The following is a 20,827-nucleotide window of genomic DNA, read 5'->3' on the forward strand; positions in this document are numbered from 1 at the left end:
GCGGGTATCGAGTCTGTCTGGGCCAAAGCCTCAGCTGACATTCTGTTGGAGGCTACGAGATGACCAACTTGCTCAGAAGCAAGGCCCACCTGGCTCTTTGCCCGAATATTCCATCCCACAAGAGGGAGCTTCCACTCTTTACATAATGCCTCATTTCCCTATGATGTGTCACGCTATAGTTAACCTCTGGGCTCCACTAACTCCCTATCTCCACCTCAGTTGAAAATTTCAGTTGTTCTGCAATCGTCTTGGCTCCAATCGCAGCCTGCTGATCTGCAGAAGGCGTCACTCCTGCCTGTGCCCTCCTCTCCCCCTTCAAAGCTGAGTTCAGTTTTTGGTTTGGGATTTCCTCCTTTATCGAAGGGATGGTGCATGCCTCCCCAAGTCGGAGAGCATGGCAGTTCCACAATGAAAATCTAACTATCCCGGGTTCAGGGCTGTCAATACCCTCAGGATTTCTCCAGTGAGACTGTGGGGCAGCAGTTGCTCTTGGGGCCATTGTGTCACCTTGCTGATTGGCATGTCATCCCAAGGAAACACTCTGTGCAGGAGGCAGATGTGCAGACGTTTTGAGATGTTCCATGAGGCTGTTAATAGATGAGGCTTTGATAGACTATATACAACCCTGGTGTGCCACACTTTACAGGATCGTGCATGAATCTCAACAGCACAGCATAAGCCCAGCACCAACATACCAGCAACACCTGTTCGGCCGGCCACAGCACTGCCTCACAGTTGTCTTTTAATTGACAGGCTCTTGAAAAAGAGTGGAGGAGAGACTTAACAGCAGAGTGATGTCAGTTACAAAGCTACCCCTTTAGCTCTTGGGTAGAAATCCAATACAGAAGCGCTGCAACTGAACAAAATCGCCCAGTAAATTGTGACTCGCACTCCAGCAACAGCGATGCAGTAGATGTTAATTTGGCAGAAGCTTTACTCTATCTAACCCCGTGCTGTACGTGTCATGACAGTGTTTGATGGGGACAGTGTAGAGGGAGCTTTACTCTGTACCTAACCCCGTGCTGTACGTGTCATGACAGTGTTTGCTGGGGAACAGTGTAGAGGGAGCTTTACTCTGTATCTAACCCCGTGCTGTCCCTGTCCTGGGAGTGTTTGATGGGAACAGTGTAGAGGGAGCTTTACTCTGTATCTAACCCCGTGCTGTCCCTGTCCTGGGAATGTTTGATGAGGTCAGTGTAGAGGAAGCTTTACTCTGTATCTAACCCCGTGTTGTACCTGTCATGAGAGTGTTTGATGGGGACAGTGTAGAGGGAGCTTTACTCTGTATCTAACCCCGTGCTGTACCTGTCCTGGGAGTGTTTGCTGGGGAACAGTGTAGAGGGAGCTTTACTCTGTATCTAACCCCGTGCTGTCCCTGTCCTGGGAGTGTTTGATGGGGACAGTGTAGAGGGAGCTTTACTCTGTATCTAACCCCGTGCTGTACCTGTCCTGGGAGTGTTTGATGGGGGACAGTGTAGAGGGAGCTTTACTCTGTATCTAACCCCGTGCTGTACCTGTCCTGGGAGTGTTTGATGAGTGTTTGAGAGCTTTACTCTCTCTCTCATGTTCTCTCTACCCAGCACTGACATCTCTCGGCTTGCAGTGAGAAAGTCCTCTCCTCTTCCACGTGTCCCTCCACGATAAACAAATAGCTGAATAAAATAAATCAGCAGTGTTTGAAGAAATTACAGGTCAGCTGTGTGGTGCTGTGGCTTCAAACTGTTGCAAGTTGAGGTTTCAAAGATTGAAACTGTGTTGATGTTTGGAGTTGCCGAGTTGGTGTGATTTCCTGCCAGTGTTGATCGCCCCAATTAGTGACGCTAAAGACTCAACACAAGCTGTGGATCCCCCTCTAACTTTTCTTCTCTTTTCCTAGCGGACATACCTCCTGCCCCGGGTAACATACCCGCCACGCACCCGCTCATGGTCCGGCACGCTGATCACAGCGCCCTGACACTGGGCACGGGATCCTCCACCACGCGGCTCACGCAAGGCATTGGGCGCAGCCAGAGGGCCATCCGGCCGTTTGCTGCCAACACTGGCCACACAATCCACGTGCACTACCCTGGGAACAGACAACCGAACCCACCCCTGATTCTGCAAAGGTAACAGCTGCACTGTGGGAGGGTCAGTGATGAGGGAGCACCGCACTGTGGGAGGGTCAGTGCTGAGGGAGCACCGCACTGTGGGAGGGTCAGTGCTGAGGGAGCGCCGCACTGTGGGAGGGTCAGTGCTGAGGGAGCGCCGCACTGTGGGAGGGTCAGTGCTGAGGGAGCGCCGCACTGTGGGAGGGTCAGTGCTGAGGGAGCGCTGCACTGTGGGAGGGTCGGTGCTGAGGGAGCACCGCACTGTGGGAGGGTCAGTGCTGAGGGAGCGCCGCACTGTGGGAGGGTCAGTGCTGAGGGAGCGCCGCACTGTGGGAGGGTCAGTGCCGAGGGAGCGCCGCACTGTGGGAGGGTCAGTGCCGAGGGAGCGCCGCACTGTGGGAGGGTCAGTGCCGAGGGAGCGCCGCACTGTGGGAGGGTCAGTGCCGAGGGAGCGCCGCAATGTGGGAAGGTCAGTGCTGAGGGAGCGCCGCACTGTGGGAAGGTCAGTGCTGAGGGAGCGCCGCACTGTGGGAGGGTCAGTGCCGAGGGAGCGCCGCAATGTGGGAAGGTCAGTGCTGAGGGAGCGCCGCACTGTGGGAGGGTCAGTGCTGAGGGAGCGCCGCAATGTGGGAAGGTCAGTGCTGAGGGAGCGCCGCAATGTGGGAAGGTCAGTGCTGAGGGAGGGTCATTGCTGAGGGAGCGCTTGGAGGATTAGTGTGAACATCACTAAAAACAGTTGATCCTGACCATTAGCTTTTGTCTGTGGGATCTTGCTGTGTGCCAATTGGCTGCCATGTTTCTGACATTACAGCAATGGTTGCACATTTGCTTTGGGGTGTCCTACAGTGCTGGAAAAGCTGCTCAGTCCATTTTGCCCTATTCTTGGGGTTTATATATTCCGTCTGGAGCCTGTTCACAGCTGATGTGGTTTAACTGTGTTCGAGAAAGCACTCTGTTTTTGAATTATGTTGCTCAGTGATGAAGCGCGTTGCTTGCCTTTACCCTGTTTATTGCTCACTGAGCCTATGTGTCTGCTTCATATCGCCCGCAGATTGCTTGGGCCCTCAGCTGCAGCGGATATCCTGCAGCTCAGCAGCAGCCTGCCCCTGCAGAGCCGTGGCCGCGCCAGACTGCTGGTGGGCAACGACGATGTCCACATCATTGCCCGATCGGACGATGACCTCCTGGATGACTTCTTCCACGACCAGACGGCCACAACCAGCCAAGCAGGTGTGAAGCAGCTGACCGGGAGCCAGCTGGGCGCCACAGAGATGTCAGTGTGGGGCAGGGTCAGGGCTCGCAGGTGCTGATCTGAATCCTCAGGCTTGTGTATCCCCACCATTTCGAGGGCAATCACGGGAGGATGACAGCAAGATTGGCCGGGTGGTTGACAGTGAGGCAGAGTGTCTTGGGCTACAAGAAGATAGAGTCATAGAGGTTTACAGCCTGGCAACAGGCCCTTCGGCCCAACTTGTCCATGCCGCCCTTTCTTTTTTAAAACCCCTAAGCTAATCCGAATTGCCCACATTTGGCCCATATCCCTCTATACCCATCGTACCCATGTAACTAGCTAAATGCTTTTTAAAAGACAAAATTGTACCCGTCTCTACTACTACCTCTGGCAGCTCGTTCCAGACACTCACCATCCTCTCTGTAAAATAATTGCCCCTCTGGGCACTTTTGTATCTCTCCCCTCTCACCTTAAACCTATGCCCTCTAGTTTTAGACTCCCCTACCTTTCGGAAAAGGTATTGACTATCGAGCTGATCTGTGACCCTCATTATTTTATAGACCTCTATAAGATCACCCCTCAGCCTCCTACGCTCCAGAAAAAAAGTCCCAGTCTATCCAGCCTCTCCTTATAACTCAGACCATCAAGTCCCGGTAGCATCCTAGTAAATCTTTTCTGAACTCTTTCTAGTTTAATAATATCCTTTCTATAATAGGGTGACCAGAACTGTACACAGTATTCCAAGTGTGGCCATACCAATGTCTTGTACAACATCAACAAGACATCCCAACTCCTGTATTCAATGTTCTGACCGATGAAACCAAGCATGCCGAATGCCTTCTTCACCACTCTGTCCATCTGTGACTCCACTTTCAAGGAGCTATGAACATGTATCCCTAGATCTCTTTGTTCTGTAACTCTCCCCAACGCCCTACCATTAACTGAGTAAGTCCTGCCCTGGTTCAATCTACCAAAATGCATCACCTCGCATTTGTCGAAATTAAACTCCATCTGCCATTCATCAGCCCACTAGCCCAATTGATCAAGATCCCGTTGCAATCCGAAATAACTTTCTTCACTGTTCACTATGTCACCAATCTTAGTGTCATCTGCAAACTTACTAATCATGCCTCCTATATTCTCATCCAAATCATTAATATAAATGACAAATAACAGTGGGCCCAGCACTGATCCCTGAGGCACACCGCTGGTCACAGGCCTCCAGTTTGAAAAACAACCCTCTACAACCATCCTCTGGCTTCTGTCAAGAAGCCAATTTTGTATTTAGATACCGTGAGATTTAACCTTATGCAACAACCTACCATGCGGTACCTTGTCAAAGGCCTTGCTAAAGTCCATGTAGACAACATCAACTGCACTGCCCTCATCTACTTGGTTACCCCTTCAAAAAACTCAATCAAATTTGTGAGACATGATTTTCCACTCAAAACCATGCTGACTGTCCCTGATCAGTCCTTGCATCTCTAAATGCCTGCAGATCCTGTCTCTCAAAATACCTTCCAACAATTTACCCACCACAGATGTGAGGCTCATTGGTCTGTAGTTCCCAGGCTTTTCCCTGCAGCCTTTTTTAAACAAAGGCACAACATTTGCCACTCTCCAATCTTCAGGCACCTCACCTCATAGAATCATAGAAACCCTACAGTGCAGAAAGAGGCCATTCGGCCCATCGAGTCTGCACCGACCACAATCCCACCCAGGCCCCCTCCCCATATCCCCACATATTTACCCGCTAATCCCTCTAACCTACACATCCCGGGACACTAAGGCGCAATTTAGCATGGCCAATTAACCTAACCTGCACATCTTTGGACTGTGGGAGGAAACCGGAGCACCCGGAGGAAACCCACGCAGACAAGAGGAGAATGTGCAAACTCCACACAGACAGTGACCCGAGCTGGGAATCGAACCCAGGTCTCTGGAGCTGTGAAGCAGCAGTGCTAACCACTGTGCTACCATGTCATACCTGTGACTATCGATGATTCAGATATCTCTGCTAGGGGACCCGCAATTCCCTCCCGAGCCTCCCATAACGTCCTGGGATATACCTCATCAGGTCCCGGGGATTTATCTACCTTGATGCGCTTTAAGACTTCCAGCACCCCCTTCTCTGTAATAAGTACATTCCTCAAGACATCACTATTTATTTCACCAAGTTCCCTAACATCCATGCCTTTCTCAACAGTAAATACTGATGAGAAATATTCATTTAGGATCTCACCCATCTCTTGTGGATCCGCACATAGATGACCTTGTTGACCTTAAGAGGCCCTACTCTCTCCCTTGTTACTCTTTTGCCCTTTATGTATTTGTAGAAGCACTTTGGATTCTCCTTTGCCTTATCTGCCAAAACAATTTCGTGTCCCCTTTTTGCCCTCCTGATTTCTCTCTTAACTCTACTCCTACACCCCCTTATAATCTTCAAGGGATTCACTTGATCCCAGCTGTCTATGCATGTCATGTGCCTTTTTCTTCTTGACAAGGGCCTCAATATCCCGAGAGGCGGAATGGTCAATTGAGCAGATAAGTGGCAGATGGAATTTAACCCTGAAAAGTGTGAGGTGATCCACTTTGGAAGGAGTAATTTGACAAGGAAGAACTCAATGACTGGTAGGACACTAGGAAGTTCTGTAGAGCAAAGGGATCTTGGCATTTTATCCACAGATCTCTGAAAGCGGAAGGGCATGTTAGTAAGATGGTGAAAAAGGCATATGGGACACTCGCCTTTATCAATCGAGGCACAGATTACAAAAGCAGGGAAGTCGAGTTGGAATTGTATAGAACTTTAGTGAGGTCACAGCTGGAGCACTGTGTGCAGTTCTGGTCACCACATTATCGAAAGGATGTGATTGCACTGGAGGGGGTGCAGAGGAGATTCACCAGGGATGGGACGAAACATTTCAGTTATGAAGAGAGGTTGGGTAGGCTTGGGTTGTTTTCATTGGAGCAGAGAAGACTGAGGGGGCGACCTGATCGAGGTGTACAAGATTATGAGGGGCATGGACAGGGTGGATAGGGAGCAGCTGTTCCCCTTAGTTGAAGTGTCAGTTACGAGGGGACATAACTTCAAGGTGAGGGGCAGGAGGTTTAGGAGGGATGTGAGGAAAGACCCTTTTACCCAGAGGGTGGTGAGGGTCTGGAATGCGCTGCCTGGGAGGATGGTGGAGGCAGGTTGCCTCACACCCTTTAAAAAGTACCTGGATGAGCACTTGGCACATCATAACCCTGACCAACTCTGCAATGTTTGAGAGCAGCTTTTAAACTGCAGAGAAAGAAGGGAAAATCGTGCATCTCATCGTCTTAGTCCTGCACCTTTGCAGAACGGGAGCTGAATGAAAGCCCTGGCTCTGGTATGGGGGGCATTCCTCGTGCTTGGCCGGTGACCACTTGTACTGCATCAGTTAGAATGCTCTTCTTTCTGCAGGTACTCTGTCTAGCATCCCAACTGCACTAACACGCTGGACCGAGGAATGCAAAGTACTGGACGCAGAAAGCATGCACGATTGCGTGGCAGGTGAGACTTTGTTGGCAAATGTGGAGAAAATGTTGTCACTCCCCCATGCGGAAATGTGGAGGGGAGCAGGGGGAACCCAAAATGAGCAGTCATAGAGGTTTACAGCATGGAAACAGGCCCTTCGGCCCAACCTGTCCATGCTGCTCTTTTTTTAAAAACCCCTAAGCTAATCCCAATTGCCCGCGTTTGGCCCATATCCCTCCATACCCATCTTATCCATGTAACTATCTAAATACTTTTTAAAAGATAAAATTGTACCCACCTCTACTACTGCTTCTGGCAGCTTGCTCCAGACACTCACCACCCTCTGTGTGAAAAAATTGCCCCTCTGGGCACTTTTGTATCTCTCCCCTCTCACCTTAAACCTATGCCCTCTAGTTTTAGACTCCCCTCCCTTTGGGAAAAGATATTGACTATCAGCTGATCTATTCCCCTCATTATTTTATAGACCTCTATAAGGTCACCCCACAGCCTCCTACGCTCCAGAGAAAGAAGTTCCAGTCTATTCAGCCTCTCCTTATAACGCAATCCATCAAGTCCCGGTAGCACCCTAGTAAATCTTTTCTGCATTCTTTCTAGTTTAATAATATCCTTTCTATAATACGGTGACCAGAATTGCACACAGTATTCCAAGTGTGGCCTTACCAATGTCTTGTACAACATTAACAAGATGTCCCAACTCCTGTATTCAATGTTCTGACCGATGAAACCAAGCATGCCGAATGCCTACTTCACCACTCTGTCCACCTGTGACTCCACTTTCAAGGAGCTATGAACATGTACCCCTAGATCTCTTTGTTCTGTAACTCTCCCCAACGCCCCACCATTAACTGAGTAAGTCCTGCCCTGGTTCAATCTACCAAAATGCATCACCTCGCATTTGTCCAAATTAAACTCCATCTGCCATTCGTCAGTTCACTGGCCCAATTGATCAAGATCCCGTTGCAATTGGAGTCACATTCCGATTCCCCCTCCCGCTTTTCACACTCCAGCTTGTGTACGACTCAGCAGGCACCTGGTGTCTTCCGGTAGCTCATTCACCCTTTGTGAACTCTGTTCCTGGGCAATTCCTCCGCACTGAACCCAAACGTGTCCACAGCCCAGCACTTTGGGTATGCACCACTAGACCAGGACTGTGAGTCACCTGTCTCTGGCCCCCTCCCAGTTCCGGGGAGAATTTAATTGCTCTCTGCAGCAGCCCTGGCTAAAATCAGCTGATCTGAGAGCGATTCATTCAAGTGACCCTTGAATGTGCGAGTGGATGTGAATCACAGGAGGTTCCCACAGCTGTGCCAAGCGTCAGCCTCTCTTTTTCTTGGGGCATGAGGGAGGGAGGGAGAGGGCTCGGGTACCTCTGGAATGCTGCACCACTAACTCTGGGACCCTCTCTCACTTGGCAAAGTGGTGAAGTTACCCGTCATCCAGCATCTGGAGTCACTACGCGATGAGGAGCTGGAGGAGCGGAGAGAGAAACGGCGGAAGCAGCTGGCGGAGGAAGAGGCCAGGCGAGAGGAGAAGTCCAAGGAGGAGAAGGAGAACAAGGAGCAGAATGCCTCGGTGAGTGAGTGAGAGCAAGACACAGGAGCTGTTGTGTGGATCCTCCAGGGACTGTATCTTGCACTCCCCATGGGGCCTCAGGGTGTTGAAACACTGTGCACGTTAAGGCTGACCTGACTTTTCATTTTTGCACCACTGGGGGGCAGATTTCTTCATGGCATTGCCATCCTGACTCAAAGCTGCAGCTCACTGAAGGAGGGGGTTGGGGGGCGGGCGGGGGTGGGGAAACCCACGTAGAAGCAGGAGTTGGTTATTTAACCACTCAAGCCAGTTGTGCCAAATCAGTGAGATCATGGATGCTTTTCTACCTTCAGCAGCACTTTGCCCAATGCCCACGTCCTATCTGCCTGATCTCAAATATATTGGATGGCTGAACATCGATAGCCCTTGGGGCTAGAGAATTCCAGAAGGTTCGCAACCCTCTGAGTGAAGAAGCTTCTTCAGATATAGAGGAATTTCCCAAGTTGACACATATTTTGCAGGGGAATGAGTGCTAGAAATTTTAACTTCAACCTTGAAAGGCTGTTCAGGGGTGATATTGGGAAGCACAGAGTCGTGCAGGGAGGGTGGAGGAGATCTGAGTCGTGATTGTGGTGTCTGTCTCTTCAAGACAGTACAGTACAGAGGGTAACTTCGCTTGAGGGACCAATGGAAGCTGAAAGTGAGTGATCACCCCAGAGGGTGGAGTCCCCTCGGGCAGAATGCTTCTGGAAGCCATGTAGTATTCAAGTAAGGACCAGAGCAGCCTAGGGCTGCAAACTCCCTGGACCTAGTTTCTCTTATTCAATAAATACTTTTTGTTCCGAACGGAGTCTGAAATCCCTTGACGATGCCAGTGTGTGCCACACTACTGTTAGGCACCAGTTCAGAAACTCCAAGGTACATTATGAAGTTAACCGAGACTCCCAACTATTTTTGGTTTTGGTCTCAATGTGAGGATAAAGTGTTCCACTCCAAGCTTTTATCACAACAAGCTTTATTTAACCATACAGCTTAACTATAAAGAATTAGCATAACTTTTACCAATTGAAATACTTAAACATGATACAATTCTTAACTGCCAGCCTATCTTTTTTAGTTCCAATTCAAGCAATACTCCCCATATATGTAAACTCCTCTTCAAAATCCGTTAGCAAACTTCAGACCTATGTGCTAGTCTGCAGGCTGCTAGACTTGAAGTGTCCAGCACATCTCTGGAGAGAGAAACCTATTTTCTGGCAAGTCCCAAACTACAGTCTCCACAGAGAGAGAATTTGATTCGATTCATTATTCACATGTATTGGAATACAGTGAAAAGTATTGTTTCTTGCGCACTATACAGACACAGCATACCGTTCATAGAGAAGGAAAGGAGAGGGTGCAGAATGTAGTGTTACAGTCATAGCTAGGGTATAGAGAAAGATCAACTTAATGCGAGGTAGCTCCATTCAAAAGTCTGACAGCAGCAGGGAAGAAGCTGTTCTTGAGTCGGTTGGTGGGTGACCTCAGACTTTTGTATCTTTTTCCCGACGGAAGAAGGTGGAAGAGAGAATGTCCGGGGTGTGCGGGGTCTTCAGTTATGCTGCTGCTTTTCCCGAGGCAGTGGGAAATGTAGACAGAGTCAATGGATGGGAGGCTGGTTTGCGTGATGGACTGGGCTTCGTTCAAAACAAAAGTGCATTCAGCTCAGATGAAGAGAAACATCCCAAAATCTCAGATCATTTCTGCTTCTGCATTCTCAGCATGTGTGTGGCCTGGCAGACAGGACCACATCATAAATCAGAGTTGAATCTTAAAACACACCTTTCACAGGAAAGATGGCACAAATACAGTTCTTAAAGACGTAGCATCATCACAGTATTAACAATCTGTTCCTGAGGCTGCAGATTCGTTGTGAATTTAAAAACCGTTTGACAGAGATTTGTGAGGAAATGAAACCAAGGTGGGTAATTGGAGGGTTGAGGAACAAAGCAGCAGCTGTCTAACTGGGTGGCAGTGCAGGTGTGAGGGGCTGAATGGCCACCCCTGTTCTGAAAAGAGTTCTGTAGAACATGAGTCGTTCTGAAATCCTAGGACCAGTTAAAAGAGCGTTTCAACCTCAGAGTGAAGCGGTGATTTTTCTTTTGCCACCAGGCGAGAGAGTTGCTGTTTATTTCTTTGTGCGGATGCTGCTGGGTTAACTGTTGTCACTCTTTGTACAGCAGGCTGCAGGTTCCACCAGAGTGGCCAACTCGTCTGTTCAAGGTGACAAGAGTCAAACAGGTTTGTTCCCTACTCGTGTAATCTCCACTTGCAGTACCCAGTTTGTGTGTATCGCAGTGTAACAAGGGCAGTGTACGTAAGAAGACATGGACAACAAGGTGGGGGGAGCAAATGCTGGCACAAGGCATACCATGAGCAAGACGGCAGCTTATCGATGTTTAATGCTCTTTGTTCTTTTCTGAGACTACCCTCTACTCTGTCCCCCATCAAACACTCCCAGGACAGATACAGCACAGGGTTCGATACAGAGTAAAGCTCCCTCTGCACTGTCCCCATCAAACACTCCCAGGACAGGTACAGCACGGGGTTAGATACAGAGTAAAGCTCCCTCTACACTGTCCCCATCAAACACTCCCAGGACAGATACAGCACAGGGTTCGATACAGAGTAAAGCTCCCTCTACACCGTCCCCATCAAACACACCCAGGACAGGTACAGCACGGGGTTAGATACAGAGTAAAGCTCCCTCTACACTGTCCCCCATCAAACACTCCCAGGACAGATACAGCACAGGGTTCGATACAGAGTAAAGCTCCCTCTACACCGTCCCCATCAAACACACCCAGGACAGGTACAGCACGGGGTTAGATACAGAGTAAAGCTCCCTCTACACCGTCCCCATCAAACACTCCCAGGACAGGTACAGCACAGGGTTCGATACAGAGTAAAGCTCCCTCTGCACTGTCCCCATCAAACACTCCCAGGACAGGTACAGCACAGGGTTCGATACAGAGTAAAGCTCCCTGTACACTGTCCCCATCAAACACTCCCAGGACAGGTACAGCACAGGGTTCGATACAGAGTAAACCTCCCTCTGCACTGTCCCCATCAAACACTCCCAGGACAGATACAGCACGGGGTTAGATACAGAGTAAAGCTCCCTCTACACTGTCCCCATCAAACACTCCCAGGACAGGTACAGCACGGGGTTAGATACAGAGTAAAGCTCCCTCTACACTGTCCCCCATCAAACACTCCCAGGACAGATACAGCACGGGGTTAGATACAGAGTAAAGCTCCCTCTACACTGTCCCCATCAAACACTCCCAGGACAGGTACAGCACGGGGTTAGATACAGAGTAAAGCTCCCTCTACACTGTCCCCCAGCAAACACTACCAGGACAGATACAGCACGGGGTTAGATACAGAGTAAAGCTCCCTCTACACTGTTCCCATCAAACACTCCCAGGACAGGTACAGCACGGGGTTAGATACAGAGTAAAGCTCCCTGTACACTGTCCCCCATCAAACACTCCCAGGACAGATGCAGCACAGGGTTAGATACAGAGTAAAGCTCCCTCTACACTGTCCACATCAAACACTCCCAGGACAGGTACAGCACGGGGTTAGATACAGAGTAAAGCTTCCTCTACACTGTCCCCATCAAACACTCCCATGACAGGTACAGCACGGTGTAAGATACAGAGTAAAGCTCCCTCTACACTGTCCCCCATCCAACACTCCCAGGACAGGTACAGCCCGGGGTTAGATACAGAGTAAAGCTCCCTCTACACTGTCCCCCATCAAACACTCCCAGGACAGGTACAGCACGGGGTTAGGTACAGAGTAAAGCTCCCTCTACATTGTCCCCATCAAACACTCCCAGGACAGGTACAGCACGGGGTTAGATACAGAGTAAAGCTCCCTCTACACAGTCCCCATCAAAGACTCCCAGGACAGGTACAGCACGGGGTTAGATACAGAGTAAAGCTCCCTCTACACTGTCCCCCATCAAACACTCCCATGACAGGTACAGCACAGGGCTAGATACAGAGTAAAGCTCCCTCTACTCTGTCCCCATCAAACACTCCCAGGACAGGTACAGCACGGGGTTCGATACAGAGTAAAGCTCCCTCTACACTGTCCCCCATCAAACACTCCCATGACAGGTACAGCACAGGGCTAGATACAGAGTAAAGCTCCCTCTACTCTGTCCCCATCAAACACTCCCAGGACAGGTACAGCACGGGGTTAGATACAGAGAAAAGCACCCTCTACACTGTCCCCCATCAAACACTCCCAGGACAGGTACAGCACGGGGTTCGATACAGAGTAAAGCTCCCTCTACACTGTCCCCCATCAAACACTCCCATGACAGGTACAGCACAGGGCTAGATACAGAGTAAAGCTCCCTCTACTCTGTCCCCATCAAACACTCCCATGACAGGTACAGCACGGGGTTAGATACAGAGTAAAGCTCCCTCTACACTGTCCCCATCAAACACTCCCAGGACAGATACAGCACGGGGTTAGATACAGAGTAAAGCTCCCTCTACACTGTCCCCCATCAAACACTCCCATGACAGGTACAGCACGGGGTTAGATACAGAGTAAAGCTCCCTCTACACTGTCCCCATCAAACACTCCCAGGACAGGTACAGCACGGGGCTAGATACAGAGTAAAGCTCCCTCTACACTGTCCCCCATCAAACACTCCCAGGACAGGTACAGCACGGGGTTAGATACAGAGTAAAGTTGAATCCAGATTAATTAATACGAAGCTGTGCTTGTGCACCCTCTGATAATCAGGCAACAGTGCAATTGACAGTAGCTGGGAGCAAATTGTGCGTCCTATGGTCCAGTGCAGGAGATGCAAAGCATCTTGGGGTGCAGTGAAAGGCAGTGGGTTGGAAATCAGGTGAAGCTTTGTCTTTGTGCCGCTACCTTTTCCCCACATGCCTTCACTGCTTTCTGACCTTGGTATTTCTCTGCTTGTATTGTTTTTATGCTAACTTGTTCACTCTGCAGTTCCAGGCGTCGCTGAGTGGCTGGAGATGGAATGGTGCCCTTTGGGATGAGGTAGTAGGTTGTATAGTTTTAGGGTCATACCCGATCTCGGAGTTAACTATACAATCTACTGTCTTTCCTACGGTGGTAAACTGGCCTGCCAAAGCTCCAAGGCTGCGCGGGGTCTTCACATGCACAGCTGATAAGATCCTGTGTGTAGAGTCAGTTAGTTTTGTTTGAAACTGTCACAACTGGCTGACACAGTATCCGTGCCCAAACTGTGGTCACGACATTTGAACACAAGTCACTTGCTTACAGTGCAACCGTATGCCCGATTTGCACTTGCCCACAACTAGTGAGTTGTTGATACTGGGGGAGTGCTGTACTGCTGGAGGTACTGTCTTTGGGATGAGATGTTGAACTGAGGCCCAGTCTGTGGTGTTGCGCAGGCGTGAGGCTTACCACGCTGCTCTTGAACAGAGTTGGCAGATTCCCCCCTACCCCGTGTTCACGGACTATCAGGTCATCGTCACGTTGCTGTTCGTGGGCACTGTCTGTGTGCCAACTGTCTGCCGTGTTTCCATAATTGCACAGTGCCTACAGGGGTGAGAGGTTATACCTGTCAGGAAAGATTGAACAGGCCAGAGTTCATTTCTGGAGAAAAGAGAAGGTGACCTGATTAATGTCTTTAAAATGATGAATGGGCTTCTGATTGGCAAGATGTAGAGAAGATGTTTCCACTTACGGAAGGCACCCAGGGCTAAGGGGGCCATCAATATAAGCCAATCATAAACAAATCCAACCAGGGAGAAGGTGTTGGGGGCGAGGGGGGGAGGGGCGGTGGTTGCAATGCAGGAGAAACTTCTTCATCCAGAGCGTGGTGACAACGTGGCATGCTCCCACGGTGAGGTGAATAGCAGAAATGTATTCAAGAGGCGAAGCTGGATAAGCGCGTGAGGGAGAAGGTTATGTGATAGTTGGGAAGGATATGAGAGAGTTGGGAGACGGGTTTGTCTAGAGGAAGCACTGGCACAGACAAGTTGACCGAATGTGCTTTTTGAATCTTTGTCACACGCTTCAGGAAGCAATGTGGGAGTTGCTGAACTCCAGAAAAGCCCAGTGTAAGATGAAGTGTCCAGTTTCGGCCACCACTTGGGTTGCATTTGGATTTGAGCTGTCATTAACCCTGGAAGATGAATGACTGGTTCGATATGCGTCGGCAGGCTGAGGTAGTCGGTTGTATAGTTGTAGGGCAGTGATTTCCCCCTTTTATATTCTTTATTTTGCCCTGCTTGGAGATAACTATACAACCTACTGCCTTCCTCGCTGAGTAGCCAAGCAACCAACGGGCGCGCACTGCTTTGCAGGCAGTTCTTGATGTTGGGGCTATCAAGGTGGACACTCTGCGTGGTGCAGTTTCAGAGCTTGTGAGGGGAAATGTTAAAAGAGGTGTCTGCCCACTGGTTTTTGACTTTTTGAATTCCAATCCAAGTGCAAATGGGTGTACAGAGAGTCAACGTAAGTGATCCTTGAACATCCCTAACATAGTAAATACAGACTAAGGTTCCTCCACACTGTCCCCCACCAAACACTCCCAGGACAGGTACAGCACGGGGTTAGATACAGAGTAAAGCTCCCTCTACACTGTCCCCATCAAACACTCCCAGGACAGGTACAGCACGGGGTTAGATACAGAGTAAAGCTCCCTCTACACTGTCCCCATCAAACACTCCCAGGACAGGTACAGCACGGGGTTAGATACAGAGTAAAGCTCCCTCCACACTGTCCCCATCAAACACTCCCAGGACAGGTACAGCACGGGGTTAGATACAGAGTAAAGCTCTCTCGTCACTGTCCCCATCAAACTATCCCAGGACAGGTACAGCACGGGGTTAGATACAGAGTAAAGCTCCCTCTACACTGTCCCCCACCAAACACTCCCAGGACAGGTACAGCACGGGGTTAGATACAGAGTAAAGCTCCCTCCACACTGTCCCCATCAAACACTCCCAGGACAGGTACAGCACGGGGTTAGATACAGAGTAAAGCTCTCTCGTCACTGTCCCCATCAAACACTCCCAGGGTAGGTACAGCACGGGGTTAGATACAGAGTAAAGCTCTCTCGTCACTGTCCCCATCAAACACTCCCAGGACAGGTACAGCACGGGGTTAGATGCAGGGTAAAGCTCCCTCTACACTGTCCCCCATCAAACACTCCCAGGACAGGTACAGCACGGGGTGAGATACACAGTAAAGCTTCCTCTACACTGTCCCCATCAAACACTCCCAGGACAGGTACAGCACGGGGTTAGATACAGAGTAAAGCTCCCTCTACATTGTCCCCATCAAACACTCCCAGGACAGGTACAGCACGGGGTTAGATACAGAGTAAAGCTCCCTCTACATTGTCCCCATCAAACACTCCCAGGACAGGTACAGCACGGGGTTAGATACAGAGTAAAGCTCCCTCTACATTGTCCCCATCAAACACTCCCAGGACAGGTACAGCACGGGGTTAGATACAGAGTAAAGCTCCCTCTACACTGTCCCCATCAAACACTCCCAGGACAGGTACAGCACGGGGTTAGATACAGAGTAAAGCTCTCTCGTCACTGTCCCCATCAAACACTCCCAGGACAGATACAGCACGGGGTTAGATACAGAGTAAAGCTCCCTCTACACTGTCCCCATCAAACACTCACAGGACAGATACAGCACGGGGTTAGATACAGAGTAAAGCTCCCTCTACACTGTCCCCATCAAACACTCCCAGGACAGGTACAGTGCGGGGTTAGATACAGAGTAAAGCTCCCTCTACACTGTCCCCATCAAACACTCCCAGGACAGGTACAGCACGGGGTTAGATACAGAGTAAAGCTCCCTCTACACTGCCCCCCATCAAACACTCCCAGGACAGGTACAGCACGGGGTTCGATACAGAGTAAAGCTCCCTCGACACTGTCCCCCATCAAACACTCCCGGGACAGGTACAGCATGGGGATAGATAGAGTAATGTTTTCTCTCGACAGGACTAATAGAATGGTAGTAATTCCTGATTTACAGATCAAATGTGTCTGAACAGCTGAGAAGCTGTGTCGGTCAGGACCATTTCCCAGCGCCCCTCTCCGCTGGTTTGTGTTCAGCTTGTTTTGCACCGTCCACAACAATTGTGAATCATCCTCACTGCTTGCTACTTGATTGTCCGAGGAGTCTGTTTGATTGTTCAGTGTTTTTATTTCTACGCTGTGAAATTCTGCTGTGTGTTCACTTTGTGCCCTTTCTTGGTTATCTCAGCCAAACCCTTTCACGAGCTGCCCTTCAACAGCCCTGATACCTTTCTGTGTTGCACTCTCACAGGTGTGAGCTCCAGCGCCCTGTCAGCCACAAACGAAGCCATCAGCAACATGGCCGCCTCGATTGCAGAAGCAGCATTGGAAGCCATGAGGACACATGGCCAATTAACGGGTGAGTGCCTGTATGAAAGCCTGCCACCGTATTTCCGCTACACCAAATCCACAGGAAGGTGGGGAGTGGGCTGTTACACAAGTGTTGCAACATGTCTTTAAATCAGCATTTTCCCAGATTCCCTCTTTCCTTCCCATTCATTTAATCTCATCATCGAATCTCCTGGAGGCCATTCGGCCTGTTATACCTCTGCGTCTTGTCAGAAACATGTTCCAGACCATCGTAACTCGTTTTGGGACATCATTTTGGCTCGATAGGTGGAATGACCTCCTCCTGCACTGCAGGGATTCTCTGTCTTCTATCTTCTGCTTCTCTTTTTGTCGTTCTCCGCAATGATGTTCAAGCGTCTGTTGTTCGACTGGAGCTCATGTTTCTCAATCGCTGCTTTGCTCCTTGTGAATCTCTGAAGCTGGAAAGTTTGGGTACCGTCGATTGCCAAACCTTCAGTCTGCTCAGCTGATATCCCTTGGATCATGCAAAATATCTCTGCCTGCGATGGCTTGTGTCCTTGGGCAGTGTTGATTAAAGTAATTGGCAACGCCACAAGAATTGGCATTAGAAAGCAGTTTGAGTTGAGGCAGCCATTCGTCCCCACCCTTGTCCGTGATAGCTCTCCATGAGAGCAGAGTGAACCCCAAAGCTTCCACTCCATAGAATCATAGAACCCCCAGAGTGCAGAAGGAGGCCATTTGGCCCATTGAGTCTGTACCAACTCTCTGACAGAGGATCTTGTCCAGGTCCTCTTTCCTACCCTATACCGTAACCCCCCACATTTCCCATGTCTCCTTTCTTGAACGTTGTGGCGATGATGGCATCCCTGAGGTCAGCAGGAATTTCTTCTGTTTCCCAGCTTTTCAGCCAATGGAAATGACAGGTGATCTCTTCTCCAAGTTTGAAACTCTCTGCTGGAATCCCCTCCACTAGAACATAGAACAGTACAGCACAGAACAGGCCCTTCGGCCCACGATGTTGTGCCGAGCTTTATCTGAAACCAAGATCAAGCTATCCCACTCCCTATCATCCTGGTGTGCTCCATGTGCCTATCCAATAACCGCTTAAATGTTCCTAAAGTGTCTGACTCCACTATCACTGCAGGCAGTCCATTCCACACCCCAACCACTCTCTGCGTAAAGAACCTACCTCTGATATCCTTCCTATATCTCCCACCATGAACCCTATAGTTACGCCCCCTTGTAATAGCTCCATCCACCCGAGGAAATAGTCTTTGAACGTTCACTCTATCTATCCCCTTCATCATTTTATAAACCTCTATTAAGTCTCCCCTCAGCCTCCTCCACTCCAGAGAGAACAGCCCCAGCTCCCTCAACCTTTCCTCATAAGACCTACCCTCCAAACCAGGCAGCATCCTGGTAAATCTCCTCTGCACTCTTTCCAGCGCTTCCACATACTTCTTATAGTGAGGTGACCAGAACTGCACACAATATTCCAAATGTGGTCTCACCAAGGTCCTGTACAGTTGCAACATAACCCCACGGCTCTTAAACTCCAACCCCCTGTTAATAAAAGCTAACACACTATAGGCCTTCTTCACAGCTCTATCCACTTGAGTGGCAACCTTTAGAGATCTGTGGATATGGACCCCAAGATCTCTCTGTTCCTCCACAGTCTTCAGAACCCTACCTTTGACCCTGTAATCCACATTTAAATTAGTCCTACCAAAATGAATCACCTCACATTTATCAGGGTTAAACTCCATTTGCCATTTTTCAGCCCAGCTTTGCATCCTATCTATGTCTCTTTGCAGCCTACAACAGCCCTCCACCTCATCCACTACTCCACCAATCTTGGTGTCATCAGCAAATTTACTGATCCACCCTTCAGCCCCCTCCTCTAAGTCATTAATAAAAATCACAAAGAGCAGAGGATCAAGCACTGATCCCTGTGGCACTCCGCTAGCAACCTGCCTCCAATCCGAAAATTTTCCATCCACCACCACCCTCTGTCTTCGATCAGACAGCCAGTTACCTATCCAATCGGCCAACTTTCCCTCTATCCCACACCTCCGCACTTTCATCATAAGCCGACCATGGGGACCTTATCAAACGCCTTACTAAAATCCATGTATATGACATCAACTGCCCTACCTTCATCAACACACTTAGTTACCTCCTCAAAACATTCAATCAAATTTGTGAGGCATGACTTGCCCTTCACGAATCCGTGCTGACTATGTCCCCTTCTATCTCTCCTAAGCCCCTTTTTCAGCTCATTCCTTGCTAACTTGTAACCCTCACTCTTGTAGCTTTTTCCATTCTCCATGTGTTTAATGAAATCTTTGACTTCATCCACACCCAGTGGGAATCTGCGATCATTGTTGGCAGGGAGTTGGGGGATTTCCTCAAACACGTCCTCACCTACGATTGTTTCATGCTTTAGGAGATCTTTGAAATGTTCTCTCCAGTGAAGGTTGATGTTTTCTCTGTCTCTCAAGAGCATTCAGTCCTTACTGTGCATTGCTTAGAGGCCTAGGGTCCATATGTTGCCTTGGTGGCACTGAATAAGTCCCTGATATTGTGCTTGTTAGTGGGGAGTTGCAGCTCCTTCGCTCTCTCAGTCCACCATTGGTCTTTATTTGCCTTTGCTGGCTGGTGAGCTCTCCTCTTTTCCTTGCTGGTATTGTCATTCCACCAGGTGCAGAGAGCTTGCCTCCTCTTGTCGACAAGGTCGTGGATGGTGTGGTCGCTTTCTTCGAACCAGTCTTGGTGTTTCCTGGTCTTGTAGCTGATGGGTTTCTTCACAGCTTGAGACTGTCCTCAGCTCTTCCCAATTTTCCTTCACTTCATTTGAATGAACACTTTGAAGATTTTGGAAAATACATTTTTGGAAGTTCACTGGGAGGCTTGGCTCTTGAAGCCGCGGAGTGCAATTTTTTCTGTGCTGTTTCTTCTTCCTCTGCTGCTTCTGGTGGAGTTTGATGCATGTAGAGGAGCGATGTGCCAGTGGCCTATCCAGCTATCATTTGCACTAGTCATCGCTTTGGTGATGAGGGCTTCCTTTTGGTCTCAGCAGCGGACAATGACAAAGTCGATCATGTGCCACTGCTTTTGAGTGTGGATGTCTCCAGGAAGTCTTGAACTTAGGCAGAACAATGCGTTAGTGATGGCAAACTGGTGTTCCGTCCATCTGGTGAGCAGGAGAATCCTGTTGGTGTTGCGTTTCACAACTCCTTCCTTTCAGATGGTTCATTTCCAGAGTTGGGAGCCCTTTCCAACACTGGGGTTGAAGTCCTCAAGAAGGATGATGTTTTTCTAGGAATGTTGGCAAGTATGATGTCCAGAGTGGAGTAGAAGCTGCCTTTGGACTCAGCACTGGCAGCAGGGGTTGGGGTGCAGGCACTCCTGAACATTGCCTGCTGGTTCTTGGCAAGTTGTAGACAGAAGGTCTTGAGGCGCTCGTTGCTGCCTGACAGGGAGCTCAGTGTTGGTTGACGAGTTTGATCTTGATGATGAAACCAATTCCATGCATCCTGGGCTGATCTTCATGTTTTCTCTTCTGAAGATGATGAAAGCACCGCCATCTTCCCTCAGCTGTTCTTTGACGTTGCTGCCCTGCCAGAGATGCAGTGTTGAGGTGCCTGACTTCACAGGCACCAACGGCAGTTCTCCGTTCTCATCACGTGTTTTGCTGATTATGTGAGGGTTCGTCCATTCCAGGTTCTGAGATTGAGTTGATCTTCATTTTTTGAATGCTGGTAGATGAGTCTGCTGGATGTGGTTTCCCAGCCAGCTTACAGATGGAACAGACTATTTTTAGGGTGCCTTTTCCAGCCCTTTCTCTATGCGGAGTGGGCAGACGCGATCCTAAGAGGGCTACTCAGTCATGAAGAACGCTGCTAAGACGCTCTCTTGTTCCTATTCCAAGAGCGAGACAGCTGAATCAAGCTCCATCACCTTCTTGCCAGTCCGAAGCAAGGGGCTTCCAGATCTCATGCTCTATCCCCGTCACCTCTCGCCGATTGCTGTG

The 20,827-nt window shown here is 49.5% G+C and overlaps 1 protein-coding gene across 1 annotated transcript in view; it reads left to right on the top strand.

The window, feature by feature from the left end:
- The window catches only part of LOC144489399 (E3 ubiquitin-protein ligase HUWE1-like), a 52,521-nt gene extending 32,088 nt beyond the window's left edge, over window positions 1-20,433 (top strand). The window contains exons 11-18 of the mRNA XM_078207232.1: window positions 1,877-2,105; window positions 3,139-3,317; window positions 6,764-6,853; window positions 8,256-8,410; window positions 10,594-10,651; window positions 16,736-16,843; window positions 20,042-20,128; window positions 20,363-20,433. Of these exons, the coding sequence (XP_078063358.1) occupies window positions 1,877-2,105; window positions 3,139-3,317; window positions 6,764-6,853; window positions 8,256-8,410; window positions 10,594-10,651; window positions 16,736-16,843; window positions 20,042-20,128; window positions 20,363-20,433 (977 nt within the window). The remainder of the gene's footprint in view (window positions 1-1,876; window positions 2,106-3,138; window positions 3,318-6,763; window positions 6,854-8,255; window positions 8,411-10,593; window positions 10,652-16,735; window positions 16,844-20,041; window positions 20,129-20,362) is intronic.
- The last annotated feature ends 394 nt before the right edge of the window (window positions 20,434-20,827 follow it).

Source organism: Mustelus asterias, unplaced genomic scaffold (genome assembly GCF_964213995.1).
Source record: "Mustelus asterias unplaced genomic scaffold, sMusAst1.hap1.1 HAP1_SCAFFOLD_2147, whole genome shotgun sequence".
Classification (NCBI taxonomy): Eukaryota; Metazoa; Chordata; class Chondrichthyes; order Carcharhiniformes; family Triakidae; genus Mustelus; species Mustelus asterias.